The sequence below is a fragment of the Saccopteryx leptura genome, chromosome 5 (genome assembly GCF_036850995.1).
Source record: "Saccopteryx leptura isolate mSacLep1 chromosome 5, mSacLep1_pri_phased_curated, whole genome shotgun sequence".
Classification (NCBI taxonomy): Eukaryota; Metazoa; Chordata; class Mammalia; order Chiroptera; family Emballonuridae; genus Saccopteryx; species Saccopteryx leptura.
This window is the reverse complement of record NC_089507.1, coordinates 215,000,175-215,022,632: the sequence shown is the minus strand read 5'-3', so window position 1 is coordinate 215,022,632 and position 22,458 is coordinate 215,000,175. Positions and strand designations below refer to the sequence as shown.

The following is a 22,458-nucleotide window of genomic DNA, read 5'->3' as shown; positions in this document are numbered from 1 at the left end:
TTATTGAACGATGATGCTGTGCCAGGCTCCATTTAAGCACTTGTGGGTACATCGCTCATACTCTTCAAAGGAAGGTTATGCAGTGGATATTACGTATCATTATTCCTATTGCAGAGGGGGAAGCTGAGGCTCACGGAGGGGAGGAAACGTGGAGAATATTCAACAAGTTAGAAGCTGGGGCTTGACACGGCTGCCTCTGTTTCCCAGAGCAGAGTTCTGTTCAGGGGCCCACGGGCTTCTCACCAGGGCGGGGTGTGAGCCCAGAGCGAGTCCTTGCTGGGCCTGCAGCGCAGAGGAGGGGGCTCCGTGGCGGGGGAGCAGGGCGGGAGAGCTGAACTGTAGAAGGGTGCAGCCTCTCTGGTTGTGAGGACACTGAGTCAGAGGTGGGACTGAGCTAAGCAGGGTGGCTGGTCTACCTGCTGGAGGGAGGGGGTCATATCGGTCCATTCCAGCCGGCGTGGCAGCGACAGCAGCTCACACGCACTGTGCGCCTGCTGGACGCCGGACCCGACCTCGCTCTGCGTGTTGCCAATCACATCAGCCAATCACATCAGCCGCTCACGGGGACCCTGCACGGCGGGCCTTGGGTTGTGTCCGTGTCTCAGGTGGGAAGGCCAAGCCTCGGGGAAAGTAAGCCTCTTGATCAGGGTCATAGAGCTAGTCAGCGGCAGAGCCAAGGTTGTACCCAATCTACCCAGAGCCCATGCTCTGAAGTGCTGCCCCGCCAGCCTCCTGAGCACCTGCGATTTGCCCACAGACCAGGACCGTGCCAGTTCGTTCTCTCCCTCCTCGCCCTCCGTGAATATTGGCCTGGTGGGGGAGGCCAGGGTCCTCACTGCCGCCCCTGCCCTCGTCCAGCAGGGGGGTGTAGAGTTTGGCCGCAGCAGGTGCCATGTAGGGCGGGTGGCCCTGGGGTCTGAGCCCGGTGGGGTTTTCAGTCTGGGCCTGAGGGGGTTTGGGGGGCCTGGCCCGGGCTCTCGGTGAGAGATGTGCTTGTGGGCAAGGCCCCCGTAGCTGTGGATCCCCGCCTGCCCGCCTGCCACCTGCCAGCTGGGCCAGGCCTGCGGTTTCCTCTGAGTTCTCGGCCTTGCTGGCTCCCACCCAGGCTGAGCCGTGGCCACACAGCGTGATGATGAGGGGTGAGTCACCGCCGTGGGGTGTGGGGAAGAGGAAGTGAAGTCCAGCCAGAGCAGAGATCCAGGGTCTGGATCCAGCTGGGGAAACCGAGGCCAAAACGAGACCCCCCCACCCACCCATAGCAGGGATAGCCGCAGCTGGGCCTTGAACCCGGGTCTCCTGACTCTTAGCACAAGCCTCAGTTTCCTTCTCTATAATATGACGACCCCAGCTCTGCTCTCTGCTGCTATCCCTAGGGCCATGGGGACTGTCAAGATAGAGGATGGGGTCTCATTCACCATATTTCACAGGTGAGGAAACAGGTTCAGAGAAGGAAAGTGACTTGACCAAGGCCACACAGCAAATTAATATGCCCTGGGCAGGAAGCCCACCCAGAACCATAGAATGGGGCTGATCACTGCTTCCGCCCCGGTCCCCTCCCAGGAGTACACCTTAGAAAGCTCTTTTTGATTCATTGGGCGCATCCTTTGGGTCTCCCCTTGTCCCTGGAGTAACAATGTAGACGGGGAAATGAGGGGTCTGAGATTTCGCTCCTTTAAGGGCCACACAGTACAGCGAGGAAGCAGCTGGGGGGACAGCCCCGGACCTGCCTCCCTGCAGGCGTGGCCCCGGTCCCACCACGAGAGCTCCCGTCCCCGGCAGCCTCGTGAGGGGAAGGAGTCTTTCCACCCTGGGAGCCACCCGGATGGCAGGAGCGAGCTGGTCAGAGCCGGTCAGAGCCAGGGGCACAACCAAAGCTCTGGGTCTGGGTTTCTGAAAGTCATGGATGCTGGACTGTGACTGCCCCCTGCCCCCTGCCCCCTGGCTTGGTGTGCCCTGCCCACCATGGTGCCTGGGATGTGGGCTCCTCCTGCACGGTGCCCATCACAACACCGATGCTCTGACTGTCCTGCAAGGTGTCCTGTGCCTCGTGGGGCCAGGGCCACCAGCTTTCTCTGCCCAGTGTCCTGGGTCCCCTTTGTGAGCTAAGAAGGGTTAACAACTTTGATTGGACAGCTCCTCGTGGTTGGTCCCAGCCCAGAGAGCGTTCCTCCAAGACTATTTCCTGCCGCTGGGCCTTGGCCAAGCCCACACTGACCACCCCATGGGTCTGAGGCTGCATCTGGTTTGGATTACACCAGGGCTGGTGACGCTGCCTTTTCCTGTCTGTGTCCAATGGCCTCGAATTCCGCTGGTCACCTTGGACCCAACAGGGCGGCGGTGGGAAAAGATTCAACCAGCGACAGGGCTCCCTCGAGGGTGTGAAGCAGCCAGGGCTGTCCTGAAGGAGGTGTCCACCTGGGCCAAGCGCCCACTCGTGCAGTTGCCTGCCACCTGCTCCTTCCTTCACTCCGATGGGTGTTATTTACTGAGCGCCAAGCACTGGACCAGGTGATTCTATGTATGAATTCATCTCAGCCCCACCCTAGGAGTGAGCATTTTCATGAGCAGCATCGTACAATGAGTAAACTGAGGCACAGGGAACTGATGGATGAGCCCATAGGTTCTCAGCGGGTAAAGAGGGAAGTCCAGATGCAAAGACAACAGCCTGACTCCCAGTGCATCCACTCACCTCACGGCTGTTTGTCAAGTCCCTGTTCTGGGCTTGGCCCCAAGCTAGAGCCTGGGGGTGAATTGGTCGTGGTCCCTGCCCTTGGGGAGTTCACAGGATCTGGGACCCCAGTGGACCAGAGGCTGGGATCACAGCGGGGCTGGAAGGACATGGAAGGGGACACCAACCCCTGTTCTCTCTCCAGTGAGGGTGACGGCCAAGCTGACAGCAAAGAGAGGCAGGGTTTTTCCAGCTCGAGGGAAGAGGACGTTCCAGGCAGAGGGCGTCTCATGTCCAAAGGCAGAGCTGAGAACAAGCTCGTCTGGGAGCTTTTCTGCAGGGCTCTTGCCCACGATGAAGCTGCAGATAAGTCTGGAGGCGTTGGCCGGGCCTCCAAGGCCAGGCCGGATCAGGGCAGTAGGGAGCCGTGGAAGGGTTTCGAGCGAAGGAAGGTGCATGGTCAGATCTGTGTGGTTCAGAAGGATCTCTGCAGCCAGGGAGGTCAGTGAGTGGGAGAGAGAGACTGCAGACAGGGAGACCACAGGGCAGCTGGGCCGTGTCTGCTTGAGAGGCTGTAAGAATCGGGACCGGAGGAGGGAGACACAGACCTTGTACGCCTCTCGGAAAACAGGCTGGCGACAGAGAGCCTGGGCGCAGGTCAAACAGAACGGGGTTCCCATCTGTTTATTCTGCCCTCTCTGAGCCTCAGATGCCTCTCTGTGCAACGGGGTAATAACAATAGCACCTGCCTCAAGGATCGGCACCAAAGTTACATGAGATGTGTCACTGGAGCCGGCACAGGCTGCTGACCTTACGTTCATTCGTCCAGCGGTCTCTCCAGCTCCTACTATGTGCCAGACGCTGGCCTAGGTTCGGGAGGGGGAGGGGCGACGAGCAGTCCGCTGACAAAAATCTCTGGCCTTGCGAAACTCCATTCTACTGGGGAGAAGTCTGAAGGGCTGTAGTAAATGTAGGATGCGTTGATGGGGGTGGGGGTGTAGTCCGGGAGAGCCTCTCTGAGGACGTGCAGGGTGTGAAGGGGTGATCCTGAGGGGATCACTGGAAGAATGTTCCAGGCAGAAGGAAGATCAGGGTGAAGGTTGTTTGGACTGAGGGGATGGCGAAGGGAGGCAAAGCCAGATCACACAGGGACCCCTGAGGCCTTCTCTGAGGGTTAGTCCCTGCAAAGGAATAAACGGGTGACCACGACTTCACTTGTCCCCTCAGCAAACTTTAGTGAGGGCCTGCTTTGTGCCGGTCACTGGGTTAAGGATGTGGATACAATGATGAAAACAGACTCAACCCCTCCTGAAGTCCACACACTCTCAGGCAGAAACACAACAGAAAGTGAGGACACATGGAAACGCCTAATCCCACATTGCAATAGGTGCCCGGTGGAGCAAATCCCACATTGCAATAGGTGCCCGGTGGAGCAAACAGCCTGGGCGCAGAGAAAGAGAACCATCCGGAGGCACTTAGGCTCTGGGTGTGGAGAAGTCAGCCAGCCAGCGGGGAGCGAGCATTCCCCGTAGGGGGAACGGGGAAGGCAAAGGCCTAGAGGCGGGTGGGGAGGGCGCCCACCAGGGAGTCGGAATCGGTTGTCTCAACTTGAAGCGGGAGGCTCAGATTCCCACTTGTATTCAAGAGACCCGTGGGCACCGTAGCCTGTGGTCAGGAGCAGGGGACCCTGGCCTTTCCAGGGAACACCAGGCAGGACTCTGACCGGCTAGCCTGTGTTTAGCCCCCCAGCCGCCTTGCCTCCCCGAGTTACCAAGTTACCGGCCAACTACCAGCAGGGTGGGCGTAGAGGATTAGGCGCTTCCAACACGACCTGCTGGGAGGGAGGTTTTGGCAGGTGCAGAGGAAGGGGCAGAGGGGAGGGGGCTGAGGGCACGAGGCCCTCCAGTGGGGCTGTGTTACATTCCAGACCTGTTCTCATTGACTGACTTGTACACATTGTGGGCGGGTTTCCCAAATACCAGTCCTGGGGGGTTGGAATCATCACCCCTGTTTTGCAGATGAAGAAACTGGAACTCAAGAGAGATGAATCCCACTTGCTGGAAGTCACACAGCAAAGGATGAGGAGATGCCAGGAATGAAATCCAGAGCCTGTCTAGGTAACACAGACGCAGATACCTCCACCGTCGCTTGACCTTCCCCTGGGGATAAATCAGTTTAAGGGGACATGGCCCTTGGGCCCAAATATTTATTTACTGTACTTAACAAACACTTACATTGTGGTTTCCATGTGCTAGACTCTGTTCTAAGCACTTTGCAAATATCAACTCAGAGAATCCTCACAACAACAAACCCACGGGGGTAAGGTCCTGTTCGTGTCCATATTTTACGGATAAGAAAACCACAGAATGGCGCAGTGGATAAAGCGTCGACCTGGAAATGCTAAGGTCGCCGGTTCAAAACCCTGGGCTTGCCTGGTCGAGGCACATATGGGAGTTGATGCTTTCAGCTCCTCCCCACCTTCTCTCTCTGTCTCTCTCTCTCCCTTTCTCTCTCTCCTCTCTAAAAAATGAATAAATAAAATAAAATAAAATCTTAAAAGAAAACCACAGAAAGGGGGCAGCAACCAGAGCTGCCGTCAGAGTAATGGCAGCATGAGAGACACTCCTGATCTTTCCCCCGGGAAATTTCAACAAATTGAGTGGCTGTAACGCAGCAAAGGAACCCCAGCTGGGCTCGCAGGTGGTCTGAAAGATCCCTTCACCAGGCTAAAGGTGGGATGAGGGGCTGAGAAGGGGGTGGAAGAAAGGGGCAGCAGACTTGTCCAAGGTCACACAACGAGAAAGTGACACAGCAGGGACCTGAACCCAGCCAATGGGGCTCCAGGGCTCTTGCCCTCAGCACGGTACCGCCTGCCCCTGGCAGCCTCACCCTGGGGACGATGGGAGGCTGCGTGGGGTGTGGGGTGGAGACGCCCTACCGAGGCCAGGATTCCTGGGTTCTGTACACTCCCAGCTGCGGGTGTGCCAGGCCGGCTGACACCGCCTCCTCCTTCTGCCTTCCTCATCACTTGGTGGCCTCTGAGTGTTCCGCCCTCCCCCTCTGAGGGAGAGGGTCTCCCCCACCCCTGGCTCAGGGGCTACCGGGGGTGTGGGAAAGGGTGTTGAACTCTGGGCAATGGAATGCCAGAAACTAGGGAAGGAAATGGTGGGCGGGTGGGCGGGAGAGCAGGAGGGAGCGGAGATAAGATGTGGAGGGTGGAGGGTGGAGGGTGGAGGGTGGAGGGTGGAGGGTGGAGGGTGGAGGAGCCCGGCTGAGGAAGGCCCGGCCCTGTGCACGGGGTGGCCTTCTTGCGGGCAGGGAGGGCAGAGGCCATAGGGCCAGCAGGTGAAGAATTTCCCGACAGTCCTTCGGAAGCTACTAAACGGGAGGGAAGGGGCTGCCTCTGAGGTGGGGGGAGTCTCCCTTTCCCCGAACGCCCCAGTGACCTGCGCTGCTTGGTGGGGAGAGGATTCAGGAATCGAGCCAGGGACGCCCTCTCAATTGATAGTCCAAGAATCTGAGCTGTTGTGATTGAACATTCTGGAATATTCTGAAATACCACTGACTTGACCCTTTTTGATTTTGATTTAGCCAGGTGACTCAGGACCCCCCTGTTTTGTTTCTGACCTGCCAGGAGGAGGAGTGGGGGCTGGGATCCCCTCCTGGTTTCAGACGTGTCTCCAGCAACAAGGGTCCTTAAAGCAGAGTCAGAGGGGACGGCCCTTGTGTCCCCCCCCCCCCCACCACCACCAAGAGTGTAAAGCAGCAGAAGGGAACCGTGGGCCGACAGAGAAGACAGTCCCGCTCCTGCCTTGCTATGTGGCCTTGGGCGTGTCACCTCCCTGCTCTGGCCTGTCTCGCCATCTGTGCCAAGGTGCACTCTCTGGGCTGGCCCGGCTCGGGCATTCTGGATCTCTGCTAAACACCGTCCACCCCTCCAGGTGGGGGTGGCCAGGCAGCAGCCAGAGGGTGTCTGTTGGTCATGGAAAGAATGTGAAGGCAGAAGGCCCAGTGGGTGGGGTCCTCGGGCTGGGCAGTAAGCAGAGGGCAACATGAGATCATGGTGTCTGGGCTTCCTGGTCCAGCACCACCGGGGATGGGATCCCCTCCAGGCTGGCCCCCTCCCCTGGGACCCAGACTCCAAAGTCAGGCTGTTCCCCTGCTCCCCCACGTCCCCCAGGGCAAAGGGAATGGAATCAAGGCCAGAGAGGTGGGCACTGGTCCAGTCTCAGCGAGTCCAGGGCAGGCACCGAGCCCAGGGTCCTGCTTGGGAACCGAGGCTGAGGAAGGCCTGTCTCCACTTTTTGACTAGGTTGGGATCCAGAGAGGGATGAGGCCAAGGCGCTCATGCCCAGCGCCCAGTCCGTCCTCCTGGGTGTGGGTGACCCTTTGGCATGTTTCTCCAGGACAAAGTGTGGGCAGGGGATACCACGTTCTTCTCCCCCAGCCCCACCCCAGGTTAGAAGCTCAACCTCCTGCAGGGAGGGCCGGGCACGGTGCAGGGGCTCCCCGTCCTCCTACTGGCTCAGGGCACAGGCTGGGAAGGGACTGGGGTCATCGGGTCTCCACAGGAATGCAGCACAGGGAACAGTGCCTGGCAGCGGCCTCTGTCCCTGACCAACTGAGAAAGAGCCTCCACTCCCCCAAGTCTGCTCGCCTTGTCTCTATAACCGTCTGTCTGTGCGCATCGCACACGCGCGGGCCCACGTGCGCACACACGCTGAGATGTCCTGACCCTCAGGCACACCCCGCCGTGCAGACCCACGTGGGAGCCTCCTCCCCTCGCCTCCCCTCTCACCGCCAGGCCGCCCCAGCGAGACAGGACAGACAGGACGGACCCGCTCTCCTTTTCCCCACCGCTCGCTCCCCTCAGTGGGTTCCAGGCTGGGGTCCCGCAGGCATGGTGGGGAGGGGCCCCACAGCTGGCCAGGCCCTTGCCCCGCCTCTTCCGGCCTCAGGGAGCCCCCGCCCCACAGGTCCCCCCTCCACCCTGGCTCTGGAGTCTGTGGGAACCAGACAGTTGGGGCTGTCCAGCCGGACTTGCTTCCTCCCAGGCCCCAGGGGACCTGCTGAGGGAGGGGGAGCAGCAGAGACTGAAGTCGGTGTGGCTGCCTGCCCAGGAAAGGCCTCTGGAAGGGACGGGGCTGCCTGTTCCACAAAGGGGTCTCCAGCCCCCTGGCTGTCACCTCCTGACCCTCCAGGCCACTACACCAAAGACCAGAAAGGGGGTTCCCCCCGTATCCCTGGCCCCTTCCCTTCGCTCCCTGTACCCATGATCCAGATGGGAAACCTGTGGGATGAAGGGGAATGGAGACAGTGAGGTTTCAGGCTCCTAAGTCCGTTGCTCTGATGGGGGCCACAAATACACCCATTTCTCCTGCTTCCTCAAGGCGGCAGCTAGAGAAGGCCGAAGGTCAGGGCTCTGGCACTCCTGACGTGTACCCAGGACAGCCACCCCCTCCTCCTTCCCTGAGAAAAATGCTTTCTTAAAGAGTCACGGGGAGAGCTCAGAGAGCTGGGGACGCAGGAAGGCCCCTACTCGCGTGGGAAAGGCAATGGGACCGCGCCTGCCCTCCAAGCCTGGGAAGGCCTGCGCGGTGCGCCTTCTCCGAGCTGGCGTTGGGACCCCGCCCCCCGCCCCCGCTTCTTCCCGACACCACCAGCTCGGCGCCTACCCTACACGGGCCCTGCATCCTCGCTCTCGAACTGCAGGTCAGGGGCTGGGGCAGAGCACACAGACCTAGTTTTGCTTTCCTCTCTGCTACTCCTGTGCCACCCGGAGTTGGAGCCAGTGAGCCCTAAATTCTCCGAGCCTCAGTTTCCATCCGTGTGAAATGGGGGTGTCATTCCGTACCACACAGGATCTGGTGAGAGGGGTGTGTGTGTGTGTGTGTGTGTGTGCATGTGTGCGTGCGTGTGCGCGCGCCCACCCAGGATGGATAAATGTCACAAGTGGCCACAGTTCTTCCTACCACTCATGATGGGAGCAGCAGGGTCCGAGTTTCGGGTTGGGAAGCCAGCCCCTTAGGCCAGGCTAGCCTGGCTCCCTGCCTGGTACCCTCCTCTCTCCACCTCAGTCCCTGCTCCTCCCATCCTGTCTTCCTGGGAAACTCCCCGGAGAAAGTCCCCAGCAGGAGAAGTCCTCCTGTGGGATATTTCCCTCTGGAGCCTCTTTGCCTCTGCCACACGACCTCACGACCACAGTCACCTCGTACAGAACCAGGCATCCCGGCCCTCGGCCCCCAACCATCCAGCAAGCTGACCCGCATCGTCACACTGCCTTTATTGGCACAGAGTAAATCCCACGGGGGCTCTGCTTGCCCTCACCCCAAGTCTGTCCGGAGGCCCTGGGGGCTGGTTGAGTGTTCACCACTCCGATCTTGGCTTCTTGTCCCAGTTGTTGTCGGCTTGCCAGACCTGGGTCCTTTGAGAGCTTCCCAGATCCTAGAGGCAGCTCAGCCTGGGGGCTGGGGGGGTCCTGGCGGAGGCCTTGCAGGGACCGCCCGAGGCCAGGCTGGCTTCACTCAAAGAAAAACATTCCTGGCGTCCGGTACAGGCAAGGGGTCAGCCCCAGGGGGTAGCCAGAGCCACCCTGGACAGGGAGGCTGCCCGAGACCCAGGGCTCCTTGGGGTCAGCGGGCAGGGGGAGCGGGGCCCGCAGGGAGGCCGGAGGGGTGGGAGGTGCAGGGGTGGGGGCTGCCGAGGCCAGGAGGTGTTCCAGGCCTGAGTCGGTGCCCACGCAGAAATTCAGGGCCTGCAGCCGGCACTGGTAACTGCCCCCGATGCCCGTCTCGGGAGTCAAGATGGGTGTCGGGGCTTTGCTAAAACCCTCGGCCTCAGAGAAGTTGGCAGGAAAGCCGAACGCCGGGCACGAAGAAGGCGAGATGGCCACGGGGAGCTCCCCCGAGCCCACAGGCTTAGGCGTGGGCATGTCTTTGGGCTCCGTGGACGGCCGGGGCCTGACGTCGGTGGTTGCCGGGCACAGGCTGGCGGGCAGGGACCCCACCAACCCTCCAAAGCTCGGGCCTTTGGGCTCCGGCAGCTCCGGCAGGAATGAGCACTGCCGGCCGGTCGTCGTATGGGAGACGCCTGGGTCGTGGTTGGTCTGTCTGAGGGGTCCTCGGCGGGCCTTGGCAGGGCCCCTGGGGCCCTGGGCACCCGCCCGGCGGGTGAAGCGGCGGCGCCGGCGCAGGAAGCTGCCGTGCTCGAACATGTCGTGGCAGTCGGGGTCCAGCGTCCAGTAGCTGCCCTTGCCCGGCTTGCGGTCATCACGGGGCACCTTGACAAAGCACTCGTTGAGCGACAGGTTGTGGCGGATGCTGTTCTGCCAGCCGGGCCTGTTGTGGCGGTAGAAGGCGAAGCGGCCCATGATGTAGCGGTAGATGCCGCTGAGCGTGGCCCGCTGGCCCGGGGAGCTCTGGATGGCCATGGCAATCAGGGCTATGTAGCTGTAGGGAGGCTTGGTCGGCTCGGCCACGGGGGCCGGGGGCCCGGGCGGGGGCTGCTGCTGCATGCTGGCCGGCTGGCCGGGCTGGCGGCGGCCGGGACCACGCGAGCCAGGCACAGAGTCCAGGGCTGGTGTCCGGCTCGGCCTGCCCAGGCTGGTTAAAAGGCCCATTGGCCCGGCCTCCCAGCCTGGAAAGGCAAAAAGGGGTGGGCCCACCAGGCTGCCCTCCCTTCCTCCCTTGCCCCCCTCCTCCAAGGCCCAAGAGGGGCGGGTAGGAGAGGCCAGGATTGGGAAGCTTTGAACAGCTGCCAGGGGTGAGGAGTTGGGAGGGAAGGGACTGAGACCCCCGGCCCACGTGTGCTGGTGGTGGTGGCTGGGGCGGGACAGGATGTCACACTGAGGGTAAAAAAGAGACAGAAACAGAAAGAGATAGAGGCAGAGATGTAAAGAGACAGAGATAGTGAGGGGGTAGAGACAGAGACAGAGATAAAGAGGTAGGGACATAAGAAGAGACAGAAACACACACGGAGAGATAGAGGCAGAGACAGAGACAAAGATAAGAGAGAAAAACCGCACACATGTGTACACATGCATGCACAGAATACACAGGACAAGTTAGAATCACTGAAATAGAGAAATGAAGAAATCTATAGAGATAGGAAAAGGTAGATACAGAGAGAGACACACGCAAGCACAGATGTGAGAGAGGGAGGGGCAGAGACAGTCCACTCTGATGAGAGAGGGGAGACCTGGAGTCTAAGGGCTGAGCTGGAGACCTGGGAGCCTCCGTGAGAAGAGCCACCAGGCCCTCGCACACTCCCACTCCGGTTCCCTTTTCTCCTCTCCTCTCCTCTCCTCTTCTCCCGGGCCTGTGGTCTACTGCTCCCCACAGTGTAGGGCCTTTGAGGTCACACTACTCCCTGCCCTCCTCTCACTAGGGTGTATGTGGGGCGGAGTGCCTAGGATAGTGATGAAAGCCAGCCAAACCGGTCTGCTGAGCCCTGGCACCCTCTAGTGACTGATGTGGGGAGGACAGACATTTGGGCAGAGGTGTCCCATTTCCCAAGAGGTGTCTCAAGCAAGTCCCTGACCCTGGTTGAACCTCAGTTTGCCATCTCTCCAGTGGAGCTGGTGACCCCTCTTCTGTTCGAGCTGCGGTGAGAAGGCAACGGGCCCCCTTATGCAGACTCCGGCACCCTCTGAGGGCCTAGCACAGAGTAGGACATAGCTGAGGACTGTCACTCTGAACTGAAGCTCCCTGCCAGCTGCAGTCTTGGGCTGGGGGACAGCAAAACCCAGTGCAGACACTCAGGCCTCCTGAAGGGTGGGGCAGCCTCCTCCATGTTCTCCCAACTACAGGCAACCCAGTCGTCATAGGTTCTTTTGAATAGATGAGAACTCTGAGGCTCAGAGAAGTTAAGAAACTTGCTTAAGGTCACACAGCGAGCGAGTGAAAAAGCTAAAATTTTAACCCAGGATTTTATAATCCCTTAACATCACCCCTCCTATGACAGGCAGGGAAAGAGAAGAGTCCCTGGGGACCCCTGGAAAACAGGCTATGAACCCTAAGAAGAGTAAGTACCATATTGTTTTGCTCTATCCCCAGTGTCCAGCATTGGCCCAAAACAGGTGCTCAGTCAACATTTGTTGAATGAATTAAAAAAGTACACTGATTGACTTCTGTCCTTTGTTGAATCTTACAGTCCCCCCCCACCCCATAAAAGTGGCTTATTAATGTATCACTAAAGCAGATTCATTTTGTTGCCCTCTGTAAAAAGAGTCCTATAAAGTCAGAAATCAGAAAAGGGAGCAAGGTCTGATTCCTGGGGCAGAACACGGTAACTTACTGACAGGGCAGGGTCAACCACCTCCACGGTTGAGGGGCTCCCTCCCAAGTCTCAAGAACTTCCTACAATGTTTGAAGCAGCTACGGAGGGGCTGGACTCCTGGCTCCCACTTTAGCTTCTGCCTTGGGGCTCTATTTGGGGGCCTGCCTGAGATTCTCCAAAGAAAGCGTTACCGGGTGCTGGGCGTTCAGAGGTTAGCATCCAAAGTCCCAAGTTCAGGCCAAATCCTCTGTTCCGGGGCCTTCTCCCCCACCACACACACCCAGAAAGAAGAGAAGTGGGGCCCCAGATGCCCCTAGTGGCAGGTGGGGGGAAGGGTCTGAAACTCTGAGCCCCTTCTAAACAACCCTGAGGATCTAATTTTTGGTAAACTCAAGTTTAAGCAAACTTTATAATGGATCGATGGCAGGTAAGCAAGGTTGCTTTAGATAAAACGCTATAGGCCTGTTGGGCTCTCAAAAAACAGATGGAAGTTTTTCTGGTTTCTTCTGCCCGAATTGCTGTTTCCGGAACCGCAAGGCCGAGTTCTGTTTCCGCCGGCCACCCCAGGCCCAGCTGTGCCGTCCCTCCGCCTACGCACCGCGATCCAGGGCTACGTCGCCGCAGCGCAGAGGCCGAAGGCCACGATCAGCTTCCGCTACCCCAGCCCACCTGGGCAGTGGGTGAGGGGAGGCCCCAAGGTCACTGGCTCAGTTCGGGCAGAGCTGGCATGGGCTCCGCACCCCGTAAGGGGCTGACTTTATAGAGGGTAGGAGAGGAGGAAGTGGCTACTTAGGGCTGACCCAGCCACACCATCAGGTGAGTGATGCCATCCGGGATGCAGGAACTAGGGACCGGCCACTGCCCGGGCACTGTGGGTGTGGTACTTTGAGTGCAGGAGGAGCTCTCTGGCGAAGACTGGCTCCACCTGCGAGGGGGAAGAAGGTGGGGCAATGAGCCAGCTTTCTCCCTAACCCATCCGCGATGTGCCCACCGCCCTAGTGACAGCCCCCTCCCCACGTGCATTCCACAGGCAGGGTTATACGGACCAGAGGGTCACGTAGCAGATCAAGGGCGGAGCTGGGACCGGAGGGAGCAGTGAGGGGCCGTTAGGAGGTTGGGGGGTGTGGTTCTCCAACGGAGTGGGGGAGGTGACTCACGTGGGCCATGATGAGCCGCTCCTGGGGCTGGTCTGGGGGACCCGGGTATTCCTCACCAAAGCACAGACGAATCTGGTACTCGGGCTCCGGGCAGCCATCCTGCAGGTGGGCCCGTAGTTCTACGGGCACTAAGACTGTAGGGGCTGGGCCAAGATGGGGCATCCCACCTGGTGCCCACCTTGTGCTCATACCCATTGTCCTGTGAGCCTGCATCCCCACTGTATATGCCCATGCCCTATGTCCACTTCCACATCCCTGTGCCTGTCTCATGTCCTACATCCGCGTCCACTCCCAGTGCTCATGCCCCATGCCTTGTGCCATGCTCACTGCCACATCTTTATGCCCACCCATGCCCGTTGCCACACACCTATGCCTATCTCGTGCCCAGTGCCCCTGTTCCCCATCCTATGCTTAACAGCCTGTGCCAATGCATCTGCCCAAGCCCTATGCCCATGCCTCAAGCCTGCTCCTTGACTGTCTCTCCTGTATGTCTGTCAATATCTGTGCCCAGCCCTCCTGATGCCCAGATCTGTTCCCACTCCCGGTGCTTCTGTGTCAGGTCCTTTGTTTCAATATCCACCCGATGTCCAGCATCCTTAAGTCCATTCGCCTGCTCCTACACCTCGTGTGCCCACTGTCCTCTGTCCACGTCCCTTCTTCCACCCCTGTGTCCAGCCACTCGGCCTTGCGCCACCAGCGGCCCCTCCTTCGCCATCTTACCTGCGAGGAAGCGGCGGGTGTCGAGCAGCTGGCACGTGCGCTCGCGCTCCAGTTTGTTGGGCTGCGCGCGGTGCGGGGCGAGCGGGCCGCGCCAGTACACGCGGCCCTGGCACAGGCGCTTGGCAAACACGCCCTCGGGCGCCACCCACAGCAGGACGCCGCGCTCCAGGTGCGGGAGCAGGCGCTGCAACACGCGTGCGCCAGGCGGCGGCTCCGGAAAGCGAACCTGCGCGATGCGCGGCGGCGGCCCCAGCAGGCCTTCCGCGGTGGAGGCGACCGCGGCCCGCGGGCTCAGACGGCAGCCCTCGGCCGTGCGCGCGGTGGCCTCGCGCACCAGCTCGGCGCCGTAGAACAGTCGCACGTGCAGCCAGCAGTCTGAGGAAAGGGGGAGAGGAGGCGCCAGCTCCCACCTGCCTCCCGCAAAGGGGCAGGGGACCCTGAGGTCCTCCCCACCTCAAGAAAATGTTGGCGGTTCTTCCCGATATGTGATAATTTTAGCAGTGTGAGGCGGTGGTAACTGATTGTCACTTCCAGTAGAAACGAGGGTCTGGGACCACCTGCGCAGTGGGGACATCAGATTCCTTACCCGGGTTGCTGAAGTCCTCAAAGGGCGAAGAGCTCCAGTGGAGTGGGGGATCCTGTGCCTGGTACCCTGGGGACGGAGGGGAAGCAGTCAGGCACCACCTCCCCCTGGGTCCCTTGACCCCTAGATCAAGGTCCCGGAGGAAGCCAGGAGAAAGGCAGGGGTGGGTGAGGAGACCCAGTACATACTGTGATCAGCCAAAGGGCTTGGGAGCAGGGCTGCTGGTGGCAGTGAGCCCTGCCGGGCCCGCCTGGGGGGCTCCTTGTCCTTATCCTCTGCGGCTGATCCAGAGCCAGCCTGAGCATCAGGAGACAGGGTTGTGAGGACGGGAGAGGAGTTTCCAGGGTGGCTGCCCTCGGGTTGAGGGAGGCCGGGGCAGACTTGAGGCCAGCTGGGATTGACAGGGGCTGGGAGGTTTCGGAGCTCAAGACCCTTCTTGCCACAGAGGTCAAGGGCGTGGAGGGGGTTGTTGTCAGTTGTTGATAGGACCAGAGCTGAAGCCCACTGTGACGGGGGAACAGGTGCTGGGAGGGAACGGGGCGATGGGGAACAGGAGGGACAGGGATCGGGGGACAGAGTGATGGAATGGATGCTGATAGGGGCATTAGGGGAATGTACCAGACTGGTGGGGGGCTGGGGACAGAGCGATGAACCACGGCTGATGGGGAGAGGTGACGGGATGTAGAGAAGAGGGGCGATACAGTGATGGAGATGGAAATGACGCCGCTATGGCAACAGTGAGAGCTCAAGGTGATGAAGGTGGAGGGCATCCAGTGGGTAGAACTGGATCTCACCGGGTGACTGGGGACAGAGTGAGGGGCCCAGTGATGATAGGGGCCAGAGGGTGGATTTGGAGACAATCGGGTAGATGCTGACAGAGCGACGGAACTGACGATGATGGCAGTGACGGGACCAGTGAAGGAGCCAGAGATGATGGAGGCAAAGTGAACCGACTGATGGACCCCCCAAACGATGGCAGCGCTGATAGGAGGAGTGGGCATGGAGGGGAGGGGTCTTGTGTGGGAGACCACAGAGAGTGTGGCTTGGGTGACAGGAGACTTAGCTGGCACCGCTGCAGACGCTGGAAGGACACACTGACCTGGTCTGTCCCACAGGCTGGCTTCCTCTCTCCTCCAGGGGGCTCCCGCTGGCTCCGGTGACCGCCCTCCTCTTCGGAGGAGGCACGAGCGCCGATAACTGGATGGAGTTAGAGACACAGGAACCCCCTCAACGGAGGTGATTCCAGACAAGAGGACCCCAGTTCATGGCATGATCTCAGGCAAGACCCACCTCTCTCTGGGCCTCAGTTTCCTCCTTTTCAAATGGGAAGATGACCTGAGTGGTCTAAGGGTCCTTCTGTCTTTACCTGCCCGTGAGTTTAAGCTCAATAAGTCCACCATTTCCCCATTGTTACAGATGTGCAAAGCGAGGTCCTCGTTGCCCAGAGAGCCACCACCAGGGGTAGGATGGTACCTGGGCCGTGAGCACCACTGGACACCAGCCGGTAGACCTTGAAGGGGCTGGAGATGTTCAGCTGGCTGCGCTCCCGCACCTCACAGAAGTCGGCGCTCTTGTTGAGAGCACAGCGAAGCCGGGTCTTCCAAGTGGAAGGGTCCTCCTTGTCGGCGCCCTCCAGGTGCTTGCCCTTGTATATGGCCCAGGCCTGGGGGTGAGCAAGGGTACTTGGGGAGGAGTAGCGTGAGGTGGGGGGCTGGTGTTATGCAAACAGGTGAGGGGCTGCCTTGCCTCCCACCCTTCTCTCTCTCCCTCTGACCCTGTCCCTCTACCTCTCCATCCTTTCCTCTCTTCCTCCTTCCCTCCCTCCATCTGACACATCATATTCCTTTGAGATCTTACTTTGTGCCAAGCCCGAGTGAGAGACTGAATGGAGAACGAGACAGACCTGGACCCTGCTCTCAAGGAACTCAAGTCTAATGGGAGCAGCCAGCTGCAAGCTGCTCACTAGTAACAGCTATGTTCCAAATCATGGATTGTGATATATAAAAAATACGCGGGATGATGGCATATAAAATAACGGTGGCGATTTGCTGTCTGGAGAACCCTGAAACCGAATCCCTACCTATTGCCACACACAAAGCGTGAACTCCAGATGATTAAAAAACCAAAAGTAAGATGTAAAACTGTGGAATTAATAGGAGGTGACGTAGGAGGAAATTTTCCAGGGGCAGAGAATGCTTGGAAACAAAAACTTGCCAGGCTTGGATAATGCCAGGAGTTGGTTGGGACGTGGGCACGGTTGGTAGGGGTGGAGTGGGTGCAGAGCGTGTGGATGGTCACCTGGCATGCCTAGTGGAGTTAAGCAGGAACATGCTCTGTGCAGGGAAATCCCGATTCATAAGGAATTCTCACGGAGGCTCACAGAGGACCAGGGCCAGGATATCGACCGTAGCATTATTTGTGGTGTTGGAAGGTGAACTTGTGCCCATCCCTGGGAAAGTGGATGAGTGTGTGTATGTGATGGGTGTCCACTGTAGAGTCTAGATGGCATCTAAGAGCAACAAATTAAATGTACAGAGAACCAGAATAGATATTCAGAGCATGATTCTGACTGAAGAGTAAGCCACAGAATGAGACCTACAACACACGATGTGTATACAGAGAGAACACACACAAAATAACAATGCCCGCTTTGCAGTAAAGCGTAGACACTCAAAATATTCATTAAACACATTAGAATGATGGTTGTAGTTAAGGGACTAAATAAATAAGTAAGAAATATTAGGGGCTACTTTAGAGAAGGTGACCAGAACCGGCCTTCTTGGAGGAGGTAGCATTTGACCTGAAGCCTGAATGAAAAGGAGAATGGAGACAGACAAAGAGCTGGGGAAGGGTGTTTTAGTAGAAGGGTAGCAAGTGCAAAGGTCCTGAGGTAGGAAAAGATCGATAGATTCAAGGCAGGCCAGAGTGGCTGGGGCAGAGTAGTCAAAGGAGATGTAGTGCTGGCATTGATCACATTCAGGGCTGGGGGTGGGGTTTAACTCCTGAATCCCACGCAGTCATTGCCCTCAGGCCCAGCGGGAAAGAAGCATGGACACCAAAGCACAGTCACATTCCCATGTTGATGCCACTGGCCAGTGAGGAGACCTTGAAGGCTTGATTTTGTTGTCTTTAAGCAGTGCGGATGATTCCTAACCTCACGTGGTTGTGGCGGGGGTAAGATGCACAGGCTATGTAAAGTGTTTAGCACGTATTCATGATATTAAAGATACTCTCATTCAAAGGTAAGCTGGTCACAGGGCGGGGGGTGGGGCTATCATCAGGAGACAGGGATCTTTGTTTTGTTCCTAAGTCTCATGTGTCCCTAAGTGCTGTGTCCCCAAGCACTTAGAGTGGTGCCTGGCACACGAGAGACACTCTCTAAATATCTGTGTAATAGATTTAGCTGGGCTTTGAAGGGTGAGCAAAATGTTGCCAGGTGGAGAGGGACATTCGTAGCGGGGGAACAGCCTGAGCAAAGGCCAGGAAGTGCAGAAGGGCCTGGTGCATTCAGGGGACAGCGCGGAGCCTGGTGTCGCTGGACGGAGCCAGCTGTGTGTGTCTGAGGGAATGGCGCAGTGGATCCTCATTATGTGTGGTGGTTATGTTCTAGAAAATCTACACACCCCTCGAAGGAGCGAACCCGGAACCACTGCTCCTAGAGAAGCACGGAGCTAGGTTTCTACGAGGCTGTTTACAGCCTTTCAGCAGCTGATCAATACCTAACTTTGTTTTATACGTATTTCTGCAGGATACCTTATCTCAGGGGTCCCCAAACTTTTTACACAGGGGGCCAGTTCATTGTTCCTCAGACCGTTGGAGGGCCGGACTATAAAAAAAAAACTATGAACAAATCCCTATGCACACTGCACATATCTTATTTTAAAGTAAAAAAACAAAACGGGAACAAATACAATATTTAAAATAAAGAACAAGTAAATTTGAATCAACAAACTGACCAGTATTTCAATGGGAACTATGCTCCTCTCACTGACCACCAATGAAAGAGGTGCCCCTTCCGGAAGTGCGGCCGGGGACAGATAAAGGGCCTCAGGGGACCGCATGCGGCCCGTGGGCCGTAGTTTGGGGACCCCTGCCTTATCTGATATAAACTGTTGATTCATTGACACTGAACTCACAGCCAACAAAACTCTATGGATGCCTGAACGGAGCTTCCCTGACACACAGACATGGTGGGGCAAAAGTAGATTTACAGGTGTATGTGAAGCACAGAGTTTATTTTATTCTTGCAGTATTATTTATTAATTATTGCATTATTTTTTATATAAACGACCATAAACCTACTTTTGCCCAATCCTGTATTTTCTCCGTAAGGTGTGTCATAGGATTCCGTGCGTAGGAACCACTAGACGGCACCTCAGCACTGCGTAGTCTGCGGGTCACTTTCAATTGTAAAACCACCGACAAAAAGCACAAAAATATTTAAAATGCAGCACTAGATAGACTGTGAAAGGGACATTGATTTATAGTCTGAGAGCAGACAAAAGAAGGCAGACGTCGCCCGTTCCCCCTCAGCCGGGAATGTGCGTGTTCTCGGTGACTCAGATTTTAGACTGTTCTGCACATGTCTGTGAATGGCCGCAACAGTGCCCTGGGTAATGATTTGAGGATTACAAATTACAGCAAGTAAGTCAATTTGCACATATAGAACCCACAAATAAGGAGGATCAACTTAACTGTGTGTGATGGGGGCAAGGGGAAGAGAAATTAAGGAAGAAAAGACAGGTCAAAGCTTGATCATGAATGTCCTTAAAGGCCAAGCTTTACCCCGTGGGTTTTGGGCACAAGGAAGGGGTGAAGCCAGGGAGTCGTGTGTGTGTGTGTGTGTGTGTGTGTGTGTGTGTCGGTGGTGGGCTGAGGGATAGTCAAAGCAGCCAGGAGGATGGGGAGTGCCAGCCTACAGAATCTCTCTCCTCTGAACAGCAGCACAGAAGTCTTAAGGGACAGGCCACAGAAACAGTTACTGAGCACCTGCCGTGTGCCAGGCACTGCGCTCAGTGTCACCACCCCGAAGCAGCTGCAGCTGGAGGGGACAGACTCATACGAGGCACTGAGACTTCACAGGGAAAGTTGTTTCAGTGGGGGGAGCAGGAGGAATCTGGGGTGAATGGGGGGAAGGGCTGAGCTGGAGCTTAATAAAGGCATTGAATGAGTGCGTCAGGGAAGACGCTCTGGAGAAGGACATGTTTCAGCTGAGCACAGTGACACCTGGCCAGGTCAATGCGGAGGACAGAGGGTGTTCCAAGCAGAGGGAAGGACATGTGCAAAGGTCCAACGATGAGAGAACCATGAAGCATTTCGAAACTGAAAGAACTGTCAGGCTGGCTCTAAAGCTGGGAGAAGCGGGGTTCGGGGCACGTGGCCGAGAAGCAGTTCTGGAAAGGCTGAGAGGCCACGAGGCCAGGTGAGGAGCGGGACTTGAGCACAAGGGCGGTGAGCCTTCCAGGGCTCTGAGTAGGGGAGTGGCAGAGCGAGAGTTACGTCTAGAAAGGTCCCTCTGGAGGACTGAGCAGGGAGCTGAGGCACAGGTGGAGGCAGGGAGCTCAGTGAGGTCACAGCGGCGGTCCTGGTGAAAGGCTGGAAAACGGGTTCAAGTGGGTGGACTGACCGGGAGCTCTGCGGGAAGCCCCAGCAGGCCTTGGTAACGGGGCAGAAAGAGACTGGAAGAGAGGCGGCAGCCAGAGCGCAGGTGCCGGGCTCTGGGGTCTGGTGGCAACGGGTGCAGTATCCCATGTTGGGGAACAGGTGCTGCTAGTAGAGGGGAGCTGATGAGCGTGGTGTTGAGGATATGCTGAGTGTGGCAGGTCTGGGGACTGTGAGAGCAGCAGGCTTGGGGTGGGGTGGGGGGGGGGGGAGAGACTGGGACAGGGAGAGGGAAGTCCAGGAGTGGATGCCAAGAGCCCCACATAGGAGGGGAGGGGTTGGAAGCTGAGAAGCGGGGGCCAGGAAGGTGGGGTGAAGTGGAGGGAGGGCAAACAAGTGAGTGTGTTTCAAGGAGGAGGGAGGGTGCCTCAGACTCCCTCCTTTCATCCTCGAGGGGTCAGAGAAGACAAGGTGGCTGGCATCCTGGGCTTCGGCACCTAGAAATGCAGCAGGAAGGACGGAAGCCAGAAGGGGTTAGGAAGGGAGGGAAGGAGTTGAGGGGCTGTGAAGGAGGGAGCTGACAGCCAGGAGACTCTTCCAGGACAAGGGTCAGGAGCTGGAGACAGGCGGTGTTTGGGGCCCTGGTGGTGGCTTGCTATGTGGTTGGTTGGTTGACTCCAGGACTCATGGCTTACAGGAGGTACTGGAGTTTAAATGTTATGGGGAGGAGCCCGTTTGGAGGAAGTTAATGACTGAGGAAACGGGGACATTCCTGGTGGGGTGGGTCACACAGAAAATGTCCCCAGCTGCTGGGTTGGCATGGTGTGGGGGTGGGAAGTTGAGGGAGTCCCATCAATGGCATCTAGTTTCCCCACTGTGGAGAGGTTGGAGAGGCCCCTGAGAGGTGGGGACAGTGCAGGTCACCCAGCTGTAGTGATTCTGTTATAAAAGGGTGTCTGAGGGTCTCCCATAAGTGGAAAACACTAGAGAGGACTGAGGCTAAGGGCCAAGCGAGTGGCCCAAGGTCACCCAGCGCGTAGGTCGGTCTGTGCCCTGGGCGCTGGGGCCTGGCCGGTGTCCCCGGCCCCTGCCCCCTTACCCTGAAAAGCGCCGCGTCCTGCTGCGCCTGGTAACCCTGCTTGGCCGCGTGCTTCCAGGGGATGCGGAACAGGGTCTTGCCCTCGTCCTCCCAGCGCAACCCCGTGTAGCGCCCGCTCTCGATCTGCGCCACCAGCCAGTCACGGAGGCGCAGGGGACCCCCGGCCCCAGCCATGAGTCGCCTGCCGTCGGGAACCTTCCCTTCCTCCCTCCGCCAGGGGTCGCCGGCCATCCGGGACGCAGTAATCCGCGGGATAGGTCGGGGGCGCGCGGCGGTTAGACCCCAGCGCGCCTGGCGATCGCGGCCACCTGTGTGGCAGCACGGAGGCGGTGAAAGCGAAAGTCTGGCCAGGCAGGTTTCACTTTCCATTTTGCTCCCTCTCCTGGTAGGCCCTTTCCTTCCGCCACTCCCCGTGTCGCCTGGCTTTGAAGACGTCGGGCCCCTTGCGGGGGGTCGGCTAGAGACGCCATGGGACGCCTAGACCCATAGGGGGTAAGGGGTGTGTGGGGGCGACGGGCACGCAGAGGCGTCCCTTGCCCCACCCCTGCACCTGTTTACTGCTCGTCCCAGCAGGCCAGAAACTTACCAGTCCTTTTTTAGAACCTGGACTATGTAGAGGCTGGAAAGGTGCTTCTCAAACTAAGTCCCATCAGAATTGGGAGGCCTCCACCCCAGACCTGCAGAACCAGAGCTTAGCAGGTTCCCCGTGCGATTCTGAACCAGCTGGTCCATGGGCCACACTTGGAGAACTATCGCCTTAAACCTTGGAGTCCCCATTTACTGACGCTCCCCGCAGTGCTGGCCTGGCTAGGCAGAGCCTTCCCTGCAGCGGCCAGGTTGGTTCCCATAACAGCAGGTCACATGAGTGTAATCACTCCTTTTATTGTTAAGAAGACTAAAGCTCAGAGAGGTTAAAGCCCTCTAACAAGGTCACAAGGCTGACGGGTGTTGGAGACAAGATGTAACCCTGTATCTCTCTGTCCCCAGAGCCCAGGAGCCTAAACAGTGCCCCGGGGTGCCTCCCAACAGCTACACCTGGAGTTTAGGGGCTCCTGTTGGGGTCTGTGATCTCCCTGAAAGCACGTGCAAATTTTTCACATCTATGCATTTTTCTAAGGTTTGTATCTTTCATTCAATTGTCACATGGGGTTTGTGATCTGAGAGGTCAAGGTGCTCAAACTGCTCTATTTGCTGTGCACCTAGGGAAACTGAGGCTCCAGGAGAAGAGAAACCGGCCCCTCTGCAGCAAGTACAGAGCTGGGTGCCCCGTCAGCACTGACCGGAGGCTGGTTGCTCTGTCCCTCATGTGTACCTGCACAGAGGTCCTCTGTCCCCATGTCCCAGCTGCCACCCA

General features: G+C 58.1%; 2 protein-coding genes across 3 annotated transcripts; both read right to left on the bottom strand.

Annotated features, from left to right (window-relative positions):
* Positions 1 to 8,944: 8,944 nt before the first annotated feature.
* FOXS1 (forkhead box S1) lies at positions 8,945 to 10,307 on the bottom strand. Its single transcript, XM_066384131.1, has one exon. The coding sequence runs from the start codon at positions 10,284 to 10,286 to the stop codon at positions 9,189 to 9,191; it is 1,098 nt and encodes a 365-aa protein (XP_066240228.1). The 5' UTR covers positions 10,287 to 10,307; the 3' UTR covers positions 8,945 to 9,188.
* Positions 10,308 to 10,387: 80 nt separating this feature from the next.
* LOC136405114 (interferon regulatory factor 4-like) lies at positions 10,388 to 21,465 on the bottom strand. 2 transcript variants are annotated; one of them, XM_066384128.1, is made up of 8 exons: positions 21,105 to 21,461; positions 15,878 to 16,067; positions 15,504 to 15,601; positions 14,593 to 14,701; positions 14,408 to 14,473; positions 13,822 to 14,196; positions 13,102 to 13,220; positions 10,388 to 12,869 (listed from the first exon to the last, which is right to left on the bottom strand). In XM_066384128.1, the coding sequence occupies exons 1-8, from the start codon at positions 21,333 to 21,335 to the stop codon at positions 12,789 to 12,791; spliced, it is 1,269 nt and encodes a 422-aa protein (XP_066240225.1). In that variant the 5' UTR covers positions 21,336 to 21,461; the 3' UTR covers positions 10,388 to 12,788. The 2 variants fall into 2 exon arrangements, 1 of the variants encoding a protein (XP_066240225.1); XR_010751466.1 differs by having other exon boundaries at positions 12,733 to 12,869; positions 13,102 to 13,200; positions 21,105 to 21,465.
* Positions 21,466 to 22,458: the final 993 nt, after the last annotated feature.

Bases quoted from the DNA above. Each gene is read 5' to 3' on its own strand.
- FOXS1 (XM_066384131.1), bottom strand. From the start codon at position 10,286: ATGGGCCTTTTAACCAGCCTGGGCAGGCCGAGCCGGACACCAGCCCTG.
- LOC136405114 (XM_066384128.1), bottom strand. From the start codon at position 21,335: ATGGCCGGCGACCCCTGGCGGAGGGAGGAAGGGAAGGTTCCCGACGGC. The intron at 15,602-15,877 runs GTACCATCCTAC...AACTCCATCCAG, and splicing joins CAGTGGTGCTCACGGCCCAG to TTATCGGCGCTCGTGCCTCC. The intron at 14,702-15,503 runs GTCAGTGTGTCC...CCTGATGCTCAG, and splicing joins CAGCCTGTGGGACAGACCAG to GCTGGCTCTGGATCAGCCGC.